The sequence below is a fragment of the Bidens hawaiensis genome, unplaced genomic scaffold (genome assembly GCF_021521415.1).
Source record: "Bidens hawaiensis isolate Kalapana, Puna unplaced genomic scaffold, B.hawaiensis_p1.1 tig00028057_1, whole genome shotgun sequence".
NCBI classification, from domain to species: Eukaryota; Viridiplantae; Streptophyta; class Magnoliopsida; order Asterales; family Asteraceae; genus Bidens; species Bidens hawaiensis.
This window is the reverse complement of record NW_027494564.1, coordinates 39,774-60,182: the sequence shown is the minus strand read 5'-3', so window position 1 is coordinate 60,182 and position 20,409 is coordinate 39,774. Positions and strand designations below refer to the sequence as shown.

At 34.6% G+C, this 20,409-nt stretch overlaps 1 protein-coding gene and 1 pseudogene across 2 annotated transcripts; both read left to right on the top strand.

Annotated features, from left to right (window-relative positions):
• Positions 1 to 823: 823 nt before the first annotated feature.
• On the top strand, positions 824 to 3,389 carry LOC143576306 (histone-binding protein MSI1-like). Its single transcript, XM_077060426.1, has 5 exons — positions 824 to 1,117; positions 2,342 to 2,494; positions 2,749 to 2,873; positions 2,955 to 3,050; positions 3,150 to 3,389. Exons 1-5 carry the CDS (start codon positions 839 to 841, stop codon positions 3,337 to 3,339), a joined length of 843 nt encoding a protein of 280 aa, XP_076916541.1. The 5' UTR covers positions 824 to 838; the 3' UTR covers positions 3,340 to 3,389.
• Positions 3,390 to 4,219: 830 nt separating this feature from the next.
• LOC143576305 (mitogen-activated protein kinase kinase kinase 1-like) lies at positions 4,220 to 7,014 on the top strand (annotated as a pseudogene). Its single transcript, XR_013142926.1, has 8 exons — positions 4,220 to 4,308; positions 4,491 to 4,575; positions 4,699 to 4,761; positions 5,544 to 5,691; positions 5,774 to 5,846; positions 5,911 to 5,970; positions 6,506 to 6,619; positions 6,786 to 7,014. The product of XR_013142926.1 is annotated as a mitogen-activated protein kinase kinase kinase 1-like (transcript).
• The last annotated feature ends 13,395 nt before the right edge of the window (positions 7,015 to 20,409 follow it).

Here is a 20,409-nt window from a genome sequence, read left to right as displayed (position 1 = left end):
ATTATCTTGGGAACCTCCACTCCAAACGATGAACCTAATTACCTAACTATTGCGGAAGTAAGACTTCCTCTATGTGATGAGTGTGCATATGATGAAGGGTATGGCGTTGGTTGCAAGGTTTGATATTTCTTACTATAAGTTGATCTTGTTTGGGTATGCTATTTATATTTAACCTTGGAGCTTTCATCTATGTTTGCAGTTTCAATTTGTGCATTTGTTGATTTTTCTGAGAAGAGGATGAATGATTTAGTCATTCTGCAAAGATCTTGAAATTGTTTACATGTTTAAGTTCACAGATTCTTTTATTTACTTTTCTTTAAGAAGCTTAATTTTAATCAATTAGTATCCTATTGTACCTTAAATCAGCTGCAAATGTCTGTTAGTATTCTGTTGTAAGATATGATAGTTTTTTTTTTGAACGGCTGTCACAGACACCCTCTAGTGGTCCACCAGGGGACTCGAACCCTCAACCTCATGGACACCATTTTACACACCTTGATACCAGTAGACCAAGGGGCTTTTGGTGTATGATTTGATTGTTCTTTTTAATAGATATGATACCATGATGATTAAAGGGATAGAGAAGTAAGACTAATTTGTTATCGTGAGAAGATACTAGTATTAATTTTCATTATTAAAGTTATAATATGTATCATTTATCTATCCTCATTTTAAATAAATCATGTTGCTAACATTATATCAAACCCTTTTCTTGAATTCTGAAAACATCATCTAATGAACTGGAATTTGGAACTTAATTAATTTGAATGAGTTTCTTTTGCAGATAGAAGTTTTACGGCACATACCCCATGATGGAGAGGTTCTTAGAGCACGCACTATGCCTCAGGATCCCTCTGTTATTGCTACTAAAACAGAAAGTTCAGAAGTGCATATATTTGATTTGAAGAACCATCCAGCTAGACCTCCTATTGGTGGCACAAGCAAACCTGATCTGAGGTTAACAGGCCACCACGACCATGAAGGTTATGGGTTATCATGGAGCACAATAAATCGAGGTTTTTTATTAAGCGGATCGAGTGATGCCAAAATCTGCTTGTGGGACATTGATCAGGCCCCACTAAATAAATCTAGAATAGATGCTTTGCTAACATTCGAGGTACATTTCATTAGTATATTATTAGAATCTCGGTTCAATCCATATTGTTTTACGTAACACATATAGATATTGGTTAGCTACTTAACTTATTAAAACGGGTAATCGGGTTTTCCCGATGATCTTTGGATGAGGTTGAACTATTTCTTTTGCTTTAGTTTTTTGCTAATTTTTCAAGAATCCAACTTGCTTGTGGTGTAGGTGATGCAGGAAAATCAATATTATGTCTTTTATTTTTATTTGAGTTTAATTTCGTATTTTATCATATTTAGTTTCCTATTTGACTTATGGCTCCTAGCTATATAATAGGATATAGGGTTTATTGTTTAGTAGTTTTTGTTCAAGTTTATTGAAAAAGAACATTGTTCTTGGAACTTTGGTCCAATTTATCGTTTTTTGATTAATTAATCATGAGTTTCTTGAGCCATTGATCGCTTCCATAACTGCATCAGTAGGATTTCTAGGTTCTGTAAGTGATTAATAAAGAATGGAGATATTCTTGTGACCGTTTGGAATTACACTTGTGTTAGTAAACTAAGAACATTTCTAGATTATTAGTTGTGATCTGATAAATACTGAAAACAGGAAGGATAGTTGGCCTGATTCAGAAGGGGCTGGTCTCCGATTGGCAATTACAAAGAAAACACTAAGTCACTAATAATCCAAAAACATGAATGACTCAAACCTTAAAGATCTATGGCATAAATAACAAAGATAAATAACTGTTCCACTAGTTTAGTTCGTTCATTAATTTCTCCACTAAACTCGCCTTTGACTTTGACTTCCCAAGATTCCAAGAGTTTAGATCTTGACTTTGACTTTCATGAATTTAGCCCTTGACTTTGACTCCATATCATTTAAGCCCAGGTTGATCTGACCTGCTGCCCGAGATGATCTGACCCGCTGGATACTTAATATAATCCATTGGAGGTTGTTTGGTCCATGACTAGCTTAGGTGAATGCTAAAGTCTTGTGTGAAGTTGATTATCAAGAAAGATAAAAAGTTGTGGAGTCTGCACTTTCTTCTTGATTTATGATCTCCCCCTTTTCTGTCACTTTGAATAGAAAATGCCGCTTATGAGTTTATGACCCAACCAAAACTTGTTTACTTTATATTTTGTTTGTGCTGTGTTTTTGTTTCATGACGGGAATTTCCACTCCTAACTCCTAATTTGTATTCCAAGGAAAAGAGGCGTGTATCTTATGATTATTTTTTATGGTTAATAGGCTCATCAAGGTATCATAGAAGATGTAGCATGGCATTTGAACCATTGCTACCTGTTCGGTTCATGTGGTGTGGACCGATATTTGCGCATATATGATTTACGCTCTCTATGCTTCACCAGTCCCGCCCAAAGTGTTATAGCACACCATAGTGCGGTACGTAGAAAATTTCAAATTTTCTTTATTTCTGTATTAATCTATCACATAATATCCCATTATTATGTGATTTGGTGAACTGATTCATTTGAAAACTGATAGATATATTGTGTGCTTTGTGTACCATAATTATAGCCTGTAAGTTAAAGGTGACAATATAGGTTGTGAATGGTTTTCTTTGATTTAGCTTCCTTAATAATGTCTAAGATTGTGTGTGTGTGTGTGATATTTTTTATTTATTATGGTTATGGTAGGTCAATTTTTTGTCGTTCAATCCTTTTAAAGAGTGGCTGGTGGCAACGGGGTCCGATGACCACACTGTGAAGTTTTTTGATCTGAGAAAACTTGTCCGTCCTCTCCATACCTTTGATAATCACAAGTAGGATTTCTTGGCCGATATTATTTGAAATGTATGCTTTTTTTTTTAATCTAATCGGTTGCCTCTGATATGTCATTGCAGTGGTTTGCTGGTAAAGGTTGAGTGGAGCCCACATAGCGAAAACATTTTAGCTTCTTGTTGTTGTGATGGGAGAGTCATGATATGGGATACTCATGGGTAAGCTCTTGAAAATCTTGATCCTATGATTAATTTGGCGTGTTTGGACCAAGGAATAGTGAATATTATTATTGTACTTAAATTAAAAAAAAAACGCAGGATTGGGAGGGAAGAATCAGAAGAGGAGTTAGGAGGTGGCCCACCGGAGTTGCTGCATATCCATGCGGGACATACTGATGCAGTTGCTGATATCTCATGGAATCCGACTGAAGATGGGATGATTGCTAGTGTTTCTCTTGATTCTACACTCCAAGTTTGGAAGATGGCCGACTATATTTACAGCGACTAGTAATATAACATATGCACATTAGATGATCTTTGTTTTCTAGGACTATGTTAGAATGGAGTGTTTTTTGTTGTGAAAATCCTAAATAAGTTGGGGGATATTGCTTCAATTATATATACTTTTTTATTCTTTCATTTTCAAACACACTCATATGAGGAATAAGTGGTTTGTAAATATAGAAAATGAATTGAGTCCATAAATATGAAGTCTTTGGTGAATTCGATGGAGTGTATATAACATGAAGTGGAAATCCCCAAAATATCCATTCTTACACTTGTAGTTAAAGAAAAGTCCATGGCTCAACAAGGTTCCCAAAATGTCTATCTCAATAAGTTAGATTCCTAACTTATTTGCGAACTTTTTATCAATCAATGATCAATCACCATTTGGCCATTTTAACGGCGAATCCGACGGCATATTTAAGACGTATAAAATGGATAATATGGTAATTTTCCGTAACATGTACACACTAAACTATGTCTTAAATTATAGGGATTAGTTCATATATAGGTTGGGTGGTAACTTGGTTTGGGTATAAAATAGGTCAATGGTTCAATTGTCACATAGCTTAACATTTAGTGATGTTAATGGTTAAAAAAGTTAATAGATTGGATTCATCGTATTTAGTTAAATAATAACTTTTTGACTTTTTTCTGTTATTTTTACACTTTCTTCCATTTCCATCCACCCACAAAAATATGAAGTCAAAAAAGATATTATTATATTGTGCAACGACGACTTGTAGTTGGTTGCGTATGATGTGGGTAGTCAATTAAGAATTTTCCTCTCATCACATCATGATGACTATCAAGTACCCACCATTGAAGGTGAAAATGCATGGTACCTGTAAACCAGATGATGATGTCTTCTTCAACAACTGATCATGGAATTAGTTTTACAAACTGGCACAAGGGTTGGGACTGCTTCCTCAGGTCCTGTTTACCAAGCATATAGCTATAATAACATTAATCAGTAAGTCATGTTTCATTGTCACCTATACAACATCCATGCATGTAGAGTAGATTATTCATCTTCAAATCATACCTACTTCATAATAATAATGTTTATTTATTTATTTATTGTAATATGAATATGTTATGCTAGTTAATAGTTGCATCTCATCCTCTGATATAATGTTTTTATGTTGTTTGCAGACTTGGGTTCTCTTTTGCTGTGAAGGAGGTTTCTATGCTTGATCAAGGTAGCCACCGAAAGCAGAACATTCTTCAACTTCAACAGGTGATATTATCAATAACTTTTTATCGTTTCTTCGTGTATATGCTATAGGTTTAATATCAATCATATCCTCCTGAGTTTCTTCATATTTAGCTTTTTATTTTTGTCTTCCTTGTAATTTTTCAGGAAATATCTTTATTAAGTCACTTCCAACATGAGAACATAGTTCAATATCTTGGAACAGATAAAGTATGCATTTCCTCTCAACTTCTTTCTTACAAAATTATATACGACTTGAGGCTTTAGATTTGATGATAAAGTAACAATGAGTTGAAATTTGATCATCTTTTTATAAATATCGTTGTGCGCCTTTTCTAGATACAGTTAAGCTGTTTTGATTCCGATGTGTAGGCCTGTAAACAAACCGAACGTTCGGTGAACTGTTTGCGGGAAGTTTGTTTGTGTTCTTTTATTTAATAAACGAACGTGCATGAACAAAAAAATTGTGTTCATTTAACTAAACGAACGAACATGAACACATGTTTCGTTTGTTCATTTATGTATGTTTATTTATGTTCATTTATGTCTGTTTATTTATGTTCGTTTACATATTAATAGCAAATAATTAAACATTAACTGGAAGAGTTATCTACTTAATGGTTTTGTTCATTTGTGTTTATATATGTTTGTTCATGTTTGTTTGTGTTCATTTACATTTGTTTATATATGTTCATTTATGTTTGTTTATCTTTGTTCATTTATGTTCGTTTAAATTTTAAGTAAACGAATATAAACAAACACGAACATGTTCATTTTTTAAATAAACGAACACGAACACAAAATATGTGTTCGTGTTCGTTTAAAGTTAAATTGACTAACACGAACATGCCCTTTTTCTTTTGGTTCGTTTACAGGCCTACCAATGTGACATAATAGTATGTTGTTTATAAACTCTGTTGTAAAGTGAAGGTTAACCATTGCTACTATTAACCCATAAACCATATTTAGATAACAAAATAAAAATGATATAGGATGGTGACACGCTATATATCTTTCTTGAGCTTGTTCACTGGCAAAGCTGTACCAAGAGTATGAGCTGCAGGACCCGCAAGTCTCGGCTTACACCAAGCAGATTTTGAGTGGTTTGAAGTACTTGCACGAACGAAATGTGGTTCACAGGTAAACTACCCTCTTTCATTTTGGTACTAACTGAGGTTCTATAAAATTTTTATTAATATGAGTTTTATTACACGTTCGTTAGGGATATCAAATGTTCTAATATATTGATTGATGCAAGTGGATCTGTAAAGCTTGCAGATTTTGGATTGGCAAAGGTAACGAAAAGTAACACGATGTTTTGTTAATTCATTATCATTTTTTTTAACCATATCTCAACAGGCACTCACATTGAATGACCTCAATTCTTGCAAAAGGGCTGCATATTTTATGGCACCAGAGGTTAATTTTACTCTTTTTTTTTATTCTGGGAATATATCCGCTAATACTAACCAAGTTTCTTTGGTGTTCATAGTTCAGCTAAAGTAATTCATATATATTTTTTCTAACTATATAAACCACCCAAAAGTTTAATTATCGCTCCATTACGGTGATTTCTTTTTTATAAATGTTAAAATTTGTTAAAAATATATATATCTTGTTTACTACAGTACTTAGTAATTTTATTTATTTGTTTTTTTCAACTTTAACTTGAAGCAAGAGTTAATAGTGAAGATTATATTATAAATGTTAAAAGTTGTTAAAGATATATATATACTTAAATAATAACCAAACTTCAGAATTGTTCCATTTATGTCAGCTTCGCAAAGATAATTACTAAATAGTAACCTAGTTTCATATACACTCCATTTAAGTCGCTTAACATTAAAGATTTCAGCATTTATAAAAAAGTTTACAACAATGGAACAATAATAAAACTTTTGAATGATTCTTATAATTAGAAAAAAAGTATTGAGTGACTTGAATGTATCCTCAGGTTGTTAAAAATAGATCAGACAACGGTTTTGGACTTGCAGCTGATATATGGAGCCTCGGTTGCACTGTCTTAGAGATGCTATCACGTAAAATTCCATACTACAACATGGAAATGGTATGAATAAAATTTACTGTAGTATCTAATATTTTTTTAATAAATCGATTTTAGAGATTGTATGCACTGAAAATAAGTTAACCGCATGTTTGTATGAATCATTGTTGTATGAAGCAGCCGCATATTGTTGTAAGGTGTAACAACTAACCATGGTTTGATTTAACAGTCCGCAGCACTGTTTAAGATTATCAAGGGTGAACTTCCTGATATTCCTAATACGCTGTCAGCTGAGGCCCGTGATTTCATACTTAAATGCTTACAAGTTAACCCAGATAGTCGGCCTACTACTGCAGAACTACTGGACCACCCGTTTGTGAATGGGTCAACTTGATCCATAGCACGGATGAACTGTATTCTATGAATATTTGTTAGATGTTATGAATCTTTTAATATTGATGTCCAACTCTTGTATCAATACTGATATCATCTGCCTGTTTTATTAAGTATTAATTTGGTCATTTTACTAACTTATTATTCAAGCTAGGTTTTAAAACAACCATTAGTATCTCCATTTTATGTGGCCTAGTGTTTACCAGTGCTAAATGAAACACCATGTTTTATGTGTTTGTTTGTGTACCAAAAATAGACAGCACGAGTAACGGGTCAAAACGAGTTTACCCATAATGACCAGCCCATTTCCTTAAGTTTGGTATCCAACCGAACAAACACCTTTTAATTTCTTCGACAGTGAACTCGATGGAGTAAGAGGGAGAAAAGAAGACACTTTCATTCCTATGCTTCCATTCCAAATAAACCACAACGAGGAATAGATAACTGCTATCATTAAACGCCTACCCATGATTTGATGTGGGTCCTCTGCGACGTCTAAGATATGTTCAAAAGAAATCAGGTCTGTCAAGTCCGAACCTCACCAAACCGCTTTAGCCCAAAAGCAGTCTAAAGACGCTTGTTCCATTGTTTCGATCTCAGAAGCACACACACGGCAGTTATAATTTGTACATTATATAATTAATAATTACACCTTCACTTATGCCATACGCCCATACACTTTATAGTTCATGTTTTTATAATAACTAGTATATGGTACCCGCGCGTTGCGCTGGGTAGGTGACAAAGGAAGAAACCGTAAACGTTTTCGGAAATATCTGAAATTCAATTAAAAAAACTAACCAACCACATCAAAACATGAGTCTAAGCACCATAACCTGAACTTTATTAAACTAAATAGATCAAGAATACCACACAAAAGTCTTACAATACTCAGACTTTTATTTAAGTATAAAATGATCAAAATAAAAGCCTCCCAAACCTCATCACACGAACTCATGACGGTTTCCAATCTAATCTCTTCCAACTGTTGAAGATCCATCTTAACCTCGGGCACCTTCATCTTCTTCTCACCCCCTGAGAGCCGACGCCACACATCATCCGCCACCACCAAGGGCGAAGCTATGTGGGGACCAGGGGTGGCCCCGGTCACTGCCGTTTTCTCCGTTAACAGGTTAAATTTCGTGATTTTTCTCGAAAATTTTTATAGGTATTAAGCGCGGTCACCCCCGATGTATTTTTCCAAAATGCTACCGGTCACTACTGATTTTTTTCCCAAATATAATACCCCATCGTTTGTTTTTTTTCTAAAACCTCGCAATATTTATAAAGAAAAGTTACAAAATAGTAGTCGAATGGTAAATGATTTGTTTTTTTTAAATATTATAGGTCTTTACAATTCTTCTTCTAGGTATTCACCCTTAGGGATGAGATCGGTACGGTGTCGGTACCGATACCAAATATTCGGTTCGATACCGGTATTGAAGGTAAAATTTGAGATATACCGGTACCAAAACTCAAAACCTTGGTATCTATTCGGTACCGACAGTACCAAATCTGTACCGATTTCGGTACCGGTACCGGTATCAATACTGAATTTGCTTATCCCTACTCACCCTTCCTCTCGCATCATCATGAATATTTTAGGTCTTTGTTGGTTAAAAAATTATTATGTTTTTTTATTGTAAGAACAATTGTTTGAATAAATGAAGAAAAATTAGATATATAAATGTCATATTGTTTGATCCGATCCGACCAGACCCGAATCACCGACACGAACCGAATCGTCGACCCGAAACTTTTTGAGTCCGTGACTTCGGTCACCCCTGTGGTTAAGCCCAAGCTTCGCCACTGGCCACCACCATCATCTCCCTCTATCACGATTTCTTGAATGGATTGGTCATTATAAGATATTAAAATCGCTTGTTAACTCATTTAATCCATTAAAGGCTTGGGTCTCTTAAATTAGTTTTTAGTTTATTTGTTTTAAAGACCATTTGTATTTAATTAGTTGTATATAGATGGGCTTAGGTATTTTAGTTAATAACAGGCCCAACTAATGATTGTTGTAAATATGTAAACGGTTTTAGGGTGAATGCAACCAGGGAAATAAACGACACTTCAACAACAGTCGCGACGTTTTCCTTGGCGCCTCTTCATCACTATAAATACCGATTATCAATTTCAGTTGTAAACGATCAGATTGTTAATAATATTTATGTTGTTATTCTCTTTTCTACTCTTTCTTTCTATATTACAAGTCTTGTTATTGTTATTAATACAAAATCATGAAGCCTTAATCTAAATTCAAACAGAGAAGATCGAACCCTGGGATGCGATATTCTAACATTGGAATCAGAGTGAAGGGTAGAGGCGATTCACTATATAATTGTAACGCCACTGGAAGGATTCAAACTCCTGCCAAAAGCCTCGAACAACAATGTTCTGGCGGTGATTCAAACCCTGGTTTTGGGAATAAGATAATCACGAGGGGCTTGGCAGACATGTATATCGAATCATGTCCAAGAGAAGGCACATGGAGAAAACAAACCCATAATTCTGGAACCGCGAAATCCTTGGCAACCTGGAAATCAATCTCGAAAGCAAAAGGTATTGATAAGGTTGTAAGGGTAATTCAAGTTCTAAACAGAATATGAAATGGGTTAAATGTTATCGGTGCCGTATTCGCGGTCATGTGGCAGCCAATTGTACGAGTAAGTCTCCTCAATTATTTTCGTTTGATAACAACTATCCCAAAAATTACTTGGTTAAGGGAACCAAGTTTGGAAATTGGAACAAAATATGGGTTGTTGATCCTTTGTTCAAAAAGCTTATGACCGGAGATGAGTCAATGTTTAAAAACTTGAAAAGTTGTTTCAATTGAAACAAAGGGCAAAGATAATAGAATTCTATATTCCCGTGGGATCGGTGAAATAGAAATTTCTATGAATGAAAACCCGAAATTGATTCCAAGTTTTAGGTTTGTACCAACTTTTAAAAGGAATGTTTTGAGTTTGTCTCAATTAAATGATCAGGATTCGAAGTAACATTTGAAGGGGATAAATGTTACATAAACGGTATGTTTGACACATTGGGGGAACCTAGTAATAATGTTAATTCTGAAAATAATTATGTCCCAAATTATGTTGATGCCTTAGATGATCAAACTATACTTGAATTAGAAAAGGGAAAATTGGAAGCCGAAATTGAAGGATAGTTTGATCATGATGCCAAGGATAATATGGTCACTTTGGTTGATGATTCTGATGTGGATCAAGGAAAACCAAATAAACAATCCAATAAAGGTTGGGTAAATTTTTTAGATTCGCTTTACATTCCAAACTATGTAATGTTATGTAAAGAATCATTACGTAAAGAATTCGGTAAATTTGTAAAGTGGTTCTATGAGGATCATTTCAATTAAACCAATAAGGAATATCCACCTAAACTTCCAAATGGGCAAGAAATTGATTTATTCGACTTATACCTATATGTCGAAGAGGTGGGTGGATATAAGAATGCAACCAAAGATGGAAAATGGTTGGATATAGTGTCAAAATTGGGTTTGCAACAAAGTTATGCCGCAAATCTAATGATGATCTATACGGGTTACTTGGAATTGATGGCTTGGAGATACGGTTTGGCAAAGAATGAAGAAGGAGAAACAAGTACAAATGTGAAAGAGGGAAATAATGCTCTGATGCTAGAAGAAATTACTAATGAAGATGGTAAAGCTTGTGAAGATGCCAATGGAGAAACAAGAGTACAAGATAATCAAATGAAAGATGCGGTTAAAGATGCATTTCTGCTAGATAATGACAAAGGTGAAGAATACAAGTTGGATGCATTGGAGGACCTTGAAGATATTGATGACTTCTTCCTCGTGGAGGAGGAACCTGCTTCGGAATAAACGAAGACGTATATATCAACCCTTTATGGATTAAGGGGGTGAATGTTAACTCATTTAATCCATTAAAGGCTTGGGCCTCTTAAATTAGTTTTTAGTTTATTTGTTTTAAAGACCATTTGTATTTAATTAGTTGTATATAGATGGGCTTAGGAACTTTAGTTAATAACAGACCCAACTAATAACTGTTGTAAATATGTAAACAGTTTTAGGGTGAATGCAACCAGGGAAACAAACGGCACTTCAACAACAGTCGCGACGTTTTCCTTGGCGTCTCTTCATCACTATAAATACCGATTATCAATTTCAGTTGTAAACGATCAGATTGTTAATAATATTTCTGTTGTTATTCTCTTTTCTACTCTTTCTTTCTATATTACAAGTCTTGTTATTGTTATTAATACAAAATCATGAAGCCTCAATCTAAATTCAAACAGAGCTGTAATGTATTCATCAAGTTCTAACAACAGGTTATAAAATACTGCAGCCCAATCCAACCCAACCCAACCCAAAATGAACAAATAATTCATTTCCAAATTGAAAAAGAAAACATCAAAGTTAATAGAAAAATCAATAATATGACATAATAGATATGAACATTTATACTTTGATCATCATTTATAGAACTGCTTACATATTCTCCATAAGCTTGTTGCTGAACATAAGTAGATTTAAAAAAAAAACAATATAACTCTAATTTCTGAAAATTATAAAACATATATAAAAAGTACCTGGAAAGCACATACTAAGTCAGATGTATGACCTTCAAAATGACCGGGCTGCACATTTAACACTAATTAGTAATTAGTTAGACCAAGAAAAATTATACATTTGAAAATTAAGCTAAACTAAATGGTTTTAAACCTTAATTGTTACACCACAAATGATTATGCTTGGTCGATTGAAACGTCCTATTCCCCATTGCCATAATCCTACCTGGCATCTAATAATGCCAAAGTTTAAGCAAATTAATCATGATTGAATAAGCCTTCTATCTTACAATTTTCAGTTACAGTCAAACACACTGTAACTAATTATAGAGTGTTATGAATTGTGGTACTGTAGTACTCTATATGCAAAACCTACACATGGGTGGTTGCTAACAATATACATTTTCTTATTCACTTCACAGCCTCCAATCAGTTAATAAACTATATCACTACCACATATACATGCACATTGGCATGTAAACCAAAATCATGTCACTTTTGTTCATATGTTCATTTTTTATGGTTTTGCATTTGCAACCATCTAAAAACCACATGAGTAAATCCCACTTCCAAAATGTAAATCAAATTAATGGCTGCTTCATACGTTGCCATGCCAAACGTAGGAGCATAATCATAGTCTAGACCATCGTTAGAGGCGGCCGAAAATCACACCCGTGAACAACCAACAGAAAAACCACAACCATTAATCAATGAAGATTTAAGCAGCAAACTAAGAACTATACAAAACCACCAGCCACCGCCATAGCCGGCCGGAAATGGCTCAGTTTATATATTAAATGGTAAGGTACAACTTTATCCGCACAACTTACAAAGTAAATAAGCTGATTAGTGAAAATGTGTGTAGGCCAAATCGGCCACCATAACACCGTGGAATTTTTTTTTCGAAATGGTGTTTATTAATGAAAAAATTAGGTTAATGGGAAAGTAAAATAAGGATTTTGGTTAATCCGCTATTGACAATAGCGGATTAGGAGATAATGCAATGATGATTTGTGTTTCACAATGGAGGATTACCTGCGACAATGATTGGTGGTGTAATCCGTTGATGTGAATAGCGGATTAGGAGATATGTTATTTAACCTCATTATGTTACAAGTTAAAAAACCAAACGAACAAACTAACCCCACTAACCAAACTAACCTAACTAACCCCAACTAAAACTTTGTTTGCTACCACCTTAATGTACCATACCTCTTCCAAAGTGATAATGCATGCAAAGCTCCAGAGCAATGCTGCTGTCCTTCACATGGCAAAGTGATAATATGTGTCATACAGAAAGGCTTATAGATACCTTCACATGCAACTAATATGATAAAAGCTGATAGATTCCTTCACATGCAATGCTGTTGTCCACACAATTCAAATTATTAATGCTTCCTTCATTGTTCAAAACTGCCATCCTTAGTTGTTCCTACAAGACCCGTGACCTGTGAGCTCTGTAAACCCTATTACGGACGAAGAAGATGAACCAAAAAAAAGTATTTTTCCTAATCCTCTATTGAGAATGGCGGATTAGGTTTTTCAAAAAAATAAAATATTTCTCCTAATCCGCAATTGAAAATGGCGGATTAGGTTGTTTTAAAAAAAAATATTTCTCCTAATCCGCCATTCTCAATAGCGGATTAGGTTATTTCTTTACAACTCTAATTTTCACACGGTAACATACTAATAATATATTATTAGTATAAAGTATTTTCAAAGTAATATATAAATCAGTGACACTAGTAGGTATATTACTTGGTAATTCATCATCAACTCTAATGGATCTTAACGTTGTATATGCTAGCAGTCCAACAAGAGTCATACCCAAGGAGTTATGTTACCAATGCCGTGCTCCTACTTTCTACCGTATGATTTGCCATACGTGGATCCTACATTGTGTAAATGTTTATATATTTATTATCTTGATCAAATATGTCTTTTGATTGAGTAACTACATATCTTTTCAGTTAGTGTAAGTGTGAGCTTCCTCAGCCTGAAGCAAAAGTACACCCCCCCCCACAACCCCCCTCACCGGAGTTAACTTTTTCCAGTTGAATCCTGATTTGTTAGAAGACCCAGATGTGTTGAAGAGTATTTATGAAAATGAAGGGAAAGAAGTTGAAATGGAGTACCACCGTGACCCGTATTCTGAAGAGCACAAATCGGATTCCGAGTGGTCAAATGATGATTATCATTGGAAGTAATCTATGTTTTAATAAAGTTGTTATGTATTTTTTTTATGTGTTTTTAATAAAGTTGTTATGTGTTTTGTTATTTGTTTTTAATCATCTTGTTTGTTTAATTCTAGTTTGCTTAATTATAGTTTGTTTCATTCTAACACTTTAAAATCTAGACTAATAACTCTTATAATTTACTTCAACAAAATAAAAAATAAAAACATTAAACTACGATTTATAATAATCTACTATATTCTATATAAATACCACCCACACCCAAATTCAACCAAGAAAATGAATACAAACTTGTATCTTAACCTGAGTCCAAGGGATGGAAGTCTCTTGTACCTAGGAGCCGAACACCGAGCCAAAAATTTGTTCCTCGATCCACTAGAGGGGGAGAGGTCTACAATGGATTTTAAACGTGGGGATGGTACATTTTGGGAGCGTGTTACGGACGAGCTCATAACTCTAAAGGGTAGAGTTATGAGGTATATCGATTTATTTGGATTTGGCGGTATCGTACGTTATGGTTATAGAAGAGTTTACCGAGCGTTGATAGAAGCACTGGTTGAAAGGTGGCGTCCCGAAATGACCACATTTCACCTGTCATTTGGCGAGACGACTGCCACCTTGGAGGATGTTAACGTTCTATGGGGGTTACCCATTGAGGGCGAGGCGTTAATTGGGTACGAGGGTTCATTTGACTACAACCAACGGAGGCAAATGTGCCTAACTTATTTGGGTTTTGATGCACAACAATTTGATTATAAAAAATCAATTTTTAAAACTCAATACTATAGTAGACTTTATGTTAGATAACTCAATAACCGCTGAATCTACTGATGCACAATGTATACAGTGTGCCCGTTATGTCTGCCTAATAGTGGCTACTAATAACATATTAGCATATACAAATAACGGGTACGCGTCATTACATTTATTAACTCATCTGACTGAATTTGAAGTTAGTGGGCGACGGAGTTGGGTGTTGTTGCCCTGGTGTGTTTGTATAGAGAACTCTATATGAGAACCAAACCACAAACAAAGGCAGTTGGCTACCCAATGTCACTGCTACAAGTATGGGCATGGACTCGGATTCGAACATTGAGAACCACAATTGTCGATCAACAAATAGATTGGAGACATCCACATGGAGCAAGGTAATTACGTACCACTGTAATACTAATATAATTATTAACTAGGTCAGAACCTGTGTGATACACGGGTTGGTCAAAGAATAAAATAAAATCAAAAATGTGAATAAACTTAATTCTTAATGCTTGCATCTAAATTTAATGTACAAAGTAAACAAAATGAATATATGAAAATCGTTGTCCCCGCAACTGTCAATAATAGTATTATTATTATTAGGGAAAGTTACTCATGTTATAATTGTAAAAAGTTACACTAATATTTGGAATGAATATCATATTAAAAAATGTGTCATATTCAAATTATGTATTTGGTTTAGACTTTTAAAGATTATGTATTCTAAAATAATAGGATTTAAATTTGGAATGGATTTGGAGATTAGAGTGAATTTTTAAATGATATATCATTGGTCAAAGTTTATAAATTATGAAAACGGTAATCATCTTTTATAAATTTTTATTTTTTTAAGAGTATAAAATTTCGAGCTTTTAAATCCGAAAAATGATGTTCTTTAAAACTGAAAACGATTGTGAATAAATATTGAGATGGTTAAAAGTAATAGAGATGGTTGTTGAAAATCCATTTGTTTATTATATAGGTAGATATTCTAACACTTAATATTGTCTTTTGAAGGTGGGCGGAGCATACCATTAGTAACAGGGGACTCCTTCACCCGTGCTGAAGGCCCACCGGACAACACTACAATCTATGGGAGGCCGAAGTATTTTTTCGTTAACCATAAAGGTTTTTTAAATAGATTGTCAATACTAAAAATTAACATTTTTTTATTTTAACAGTTTGATTGGATGCCTTATCGGGACGTGATGCATAGGCTCCCGTAAATGTGTCTAACATGCATAAACAATTGGAGGTCATCATGTTTTCTAATTTATTGAAACGTTGATGGATATCATCCGGTGGAAAGGGTGATGAGACAGTTGGATGTCTTCAGGATGTCCCTGACCCTATCCTTTATCACGTGAAGTGCTTTGGATACTCCGTAAGACAGTACAGAAAGGGAGGTTGAGCACAAACCGGTCTGCGTTTCATGACGAGTATGTCGATAATTGGAACCGTATACACGCAAATGTGGTGCAAGGTGCACGGACCAACACGCCTACGGCACTCTATGCTTACAATGACTGGTTCTATCGACATATTGTGTTATATATAAAGGACCCGAGGCATGTCCCGGTGTTGAAGATACTGGATTCAATGATCATGGTGGAACGACAAGATACTTGGTTAGTATAATTACTATTGTAAAATTAAATTTAATAAATAAGTAATGAGTTTGGGTTTTAAATAATTTTTGGTTTTGTAGGTGGATGGATTAGGCCACATTAGTCAAGAAGCCATCAGAATGCAGAACATGGGTCCTGAACATTACTATGAAAATTTTGGAGGGGTCCAAGGCATGGCTTCTCAGCTAATTCAATATGTTAATCATGTTGATTAGCCTTCATATATACAGACTAATGAACCGGATTTGAGACATGATAACACGCTCCCCCAACTTGCTCTGCGTGCTCGGGGGCGTCGTGGTCGAAAAGACCTCGGGTAAACCCTGTTAATGATGATGATGAGGGGAGCGTCCGTCGAATGTTGGATGGCCCACAGCCAACTATGGGGCGAGTCCCTCGAATTTAGGAAGGGCATCAACCGACTATGGGGCGGGTCCCTCGAATTTTGGAAGCCCTACTGCCTACTATGGGGCAGATCCCTCAAATTTTGGAGGGGCAACACTTGATTGGCAAGCCGGTTATCGACCTTCGTTTCAAAATGTTGGACAAGGATCATCAAGCATTCAACAAGGTACCCAGTCGAATGTTAACAACAACAAAGAAACCAATTGGGTATCCTCTTTATTTAATGCACTCCTACTAGTAATATGATCCATGCGATGTACACGAACAACCTGGGACAGGTCCACAGTTACGAATATACCGGTGTTAGTGTACAACAACCGCGTTACTAACATTTAATTCCGGTTCAAATAATCTTGGACCTATAGCTGACTCAACCCGAAGGCTCAAGTCCACCATGTGATGATGAACGTCAAGATCCAGAACATACACGTGTACAACCACGAAGACATCCAAGACCAGTTGGTTGTGGCACGGGTGGTTGTCAGGTCTGCCATCCGCATAGACATTAAATAATTACGTAGACTGTAACTTTAAATTCAGCACATGTAATATTTTATTTTTTGTATTATTTTTGTTAAATGTTTTTTGCGTTAATGTGAGACTTTTTCATGCATGTGATTATTTTTATTTTTATTTATTTTGTGTGTAAAACATTTCCAGGAATCTTAACTTTTCATGCATGTGAATTGTTCATGCATGTCATTATTTTTGGACAAAGAACTTGATGGGAACATCCATGAAAAACTGCACACTGTCCAACCTCATTGTCCATAATCAAATTAAACCAGCAACTTGTTAACATACCAATGATTTAATATACATCAATCGTTAGTTTTTAAAAATTAATTCTAACTAAGATATTTAAAAATTAATACACAGACGAAAGATGCGGGAACACCCAATTATAGGTCGGTTTTTAGTGAAATAATTTATTTAATACATACTATTATTATTATTAATAATATTATTATTATTATTTAATAAAATGGTTTAAATGTATAAATAACAAAAAATAAAAAAACAACAGGGTGGCAGGGGTTTGAACCCGCAACCTGCCATCCCATAACAATTGATCTTAACCAGCTGAGCTACTAGCGACATGCGATATATGTTAGGATTGTTTAAATATATATAGGATACAAGGAATCCGGAAAAAAAATCCCTAATCCGTATCATTCCCAATAGCGGATTAGGAAAATATTAGGGAATACTTTTTTTTCCTGGATTCTTTTATTCTGTTTATATTTAATTGTTCCTAACATCTATCGCACATCATTGGTAGCCCTGCTGGTTAAGATCATTTGTTATGGGATGGCAGGTCGCGGGTTCAAAACCTTGCTAGCTCATTTTTTTTATTTTTTTAATTTATACATTTAAACCATTTTATTAAATATAATAATAATATGTATTAAATAAATTATTTCATTAAAAACGACCTATTATATGGGTGTTTCCGCATCTTTCGTCTGTGTATGTACATATATGTAAACATATATGTATATATAAAAAATATTTTATATAATAATTTTTTTTATTAAAACATTTTATATCAATCAATCAATCATGCCCAGTAAAATCCCACCGTCATCAAAGCTATAAGTAGGGTCTGGGGAGGGTGGGATGTAGGCACACCGTACCTCTATCCAAAGGAATAGAGAGGTGGCTTCCAGAGAGACCCTCGTCTCTAAGTACATGTGAATGAAGCAAAATAAAGAAAATCAAAGTTTAACAGTTATATAAAAACTACTACTAATTATAATAATATTAATAATAAGATCACAGTTTAACAGCTATATAAAAGCTAATAATAATAATAATAATAATAATAATAATAATAATATATGTAAGGGAAATACCATTATGGTATGTGACCTAAATAAGTTAAGTCTAAGCCCTAAGGTATTCAATAAAATATTTTATATTCCATCAATTATAAATACCACCATCCTTCCACTTTCTATTTCAACCCTCCTTCCACTTCCTCATTGACCATTCAAGCATCCTTCCACTTTCTACTTCACAATCCTTCCACTTGCATCAAAAGTCTTCTTCTTTGTCATTCAATCCCTTTGTGGTACAACTATATTATGGGGGTGAAGTGTCATACACACAAGGGGTTGTTATGGGTGCTCCGAAACTCGTAACACTACATTTTTAGTTACTCAACAGATCAATTATTCCGAGTTAGTTGACAACATATGTTGATGCGTTCAAATTGACCGTCAATGTTGTTGTCTAGAGTTAACACTCTAATATGAATACAATGGAGGTTCATATACCGCGCATATTCACCAAGAAAGTGATATGTATTTAATATACCAACTAGCCTCCCTGGTTACACCTGTAAAATTCATGTGGATTGGACGACAGTAGTTCCATACTTGCAACAACATGAGCATGGTATATCTTCAATCATTAAAGACTACGATGAAGGTTATGTTACTTCCTTTTTAATTATTTTTATTGTCAATAATATGTTGTAATTGGTAATACATATTTTTTTTTGTAAGACTCTCTTGCTGAAGAAATTGAAGACACATTTGAGAGTGAACCATCTATTTCGGAATATGAATCGGATGACGACGAACCAATCCCGCCTTTGCCTCAACAACAAAGTCAGGGACTTACCCATTTTCTCGGACTTAATGTTGCTGGTAGAGGAATGGATGAAGACTATATTCCCATGGATAATTTTGCTGAAGATGAAATGGAGTTTTGGGACGAAAAAGATCCAGAAATACGTTTAAATATGTATTTCACTTCAAAAGGCCAAGTTGATTACGCCCTTAGAATGTGGAATATCAACCACAATAGAGAGATAATTATGGCAAAAACACGACCCAGAGTCTTCACAGCGAAATGTAAAAGTATCAAGGAATCAAACAACCAGCACGATACCTCTCGACCGTGTCTTTGGACATGCACGGCAAGAAAATTAAAAGATTACAATATTTTTCAAAATGACAACTTGGACACCGGCTCACTCGTGTTTTGTAACATCCCGAATTTCAAATAATAATATTTTATATTGAATTGTTATGATGGAGAAGTTTACTTGAGTTATTATGGAAATAATAAAATAATAAGGATAGAGAGATAAGTAGGCTAATTAGATGGAGCTAATTATGGACCAAAAAGGAAAGATGGGCCTTTGGTCCATGGGCTTAAGGGAGTATAAATACCCCTTAAACCCAAAACCTTTCCATTTTCATCCATCTTATCCATCTTATTCTCTCTACACACCATAACACACACACACATACCCTCATACTTCTGGCCGCAAGAGAGAAAACAAGATCCAAGATCAAACGAGCAAGGACTTTTGATTAATCTTCAATATCAAGCAAATTACACGATCCAAGTTCATAACCAAGCTAACTGTGACCTAACAAGCACATAAAGGTATGTTTTTGATCTCAAAGGTTACGTTATTCTGAACAAATAATCATGAAACTCAAACCTAGAGTATCTGTGAGGTTAGCGAGAGGCTCTTTAAGGGTGGTAGACCCTAATAATATCTGTGAGGTTATAGGGCGATAGGCTCTTTAAAATGTATAAGTATGTATGTAGGGAAAGATAAAATATAAGGTATGAAGGAAAGAAAGTATGAAAGTAAGAATGAAAGTATATACTTACGTATGCATGAAAGAAAGTAAAGAAGGACAAGTATGTAATATAAGAACGTATTGTATGTTGATTGTATTAACTAGAACTCACTCAGACTTTTAGTATGCACGCAGGTGAGTATAATGAGGCAGTTATCTTGAGGAAGACACATGGCAGGGTTGGACGAAGCTGGCATCTAAGGATTTTGTTATGATGTTTCATTACTATATTTTACGTTATGTTTAAAAAGACAAATTATGGATGATTGTAACGAATGGTTGACTATTTTATTATT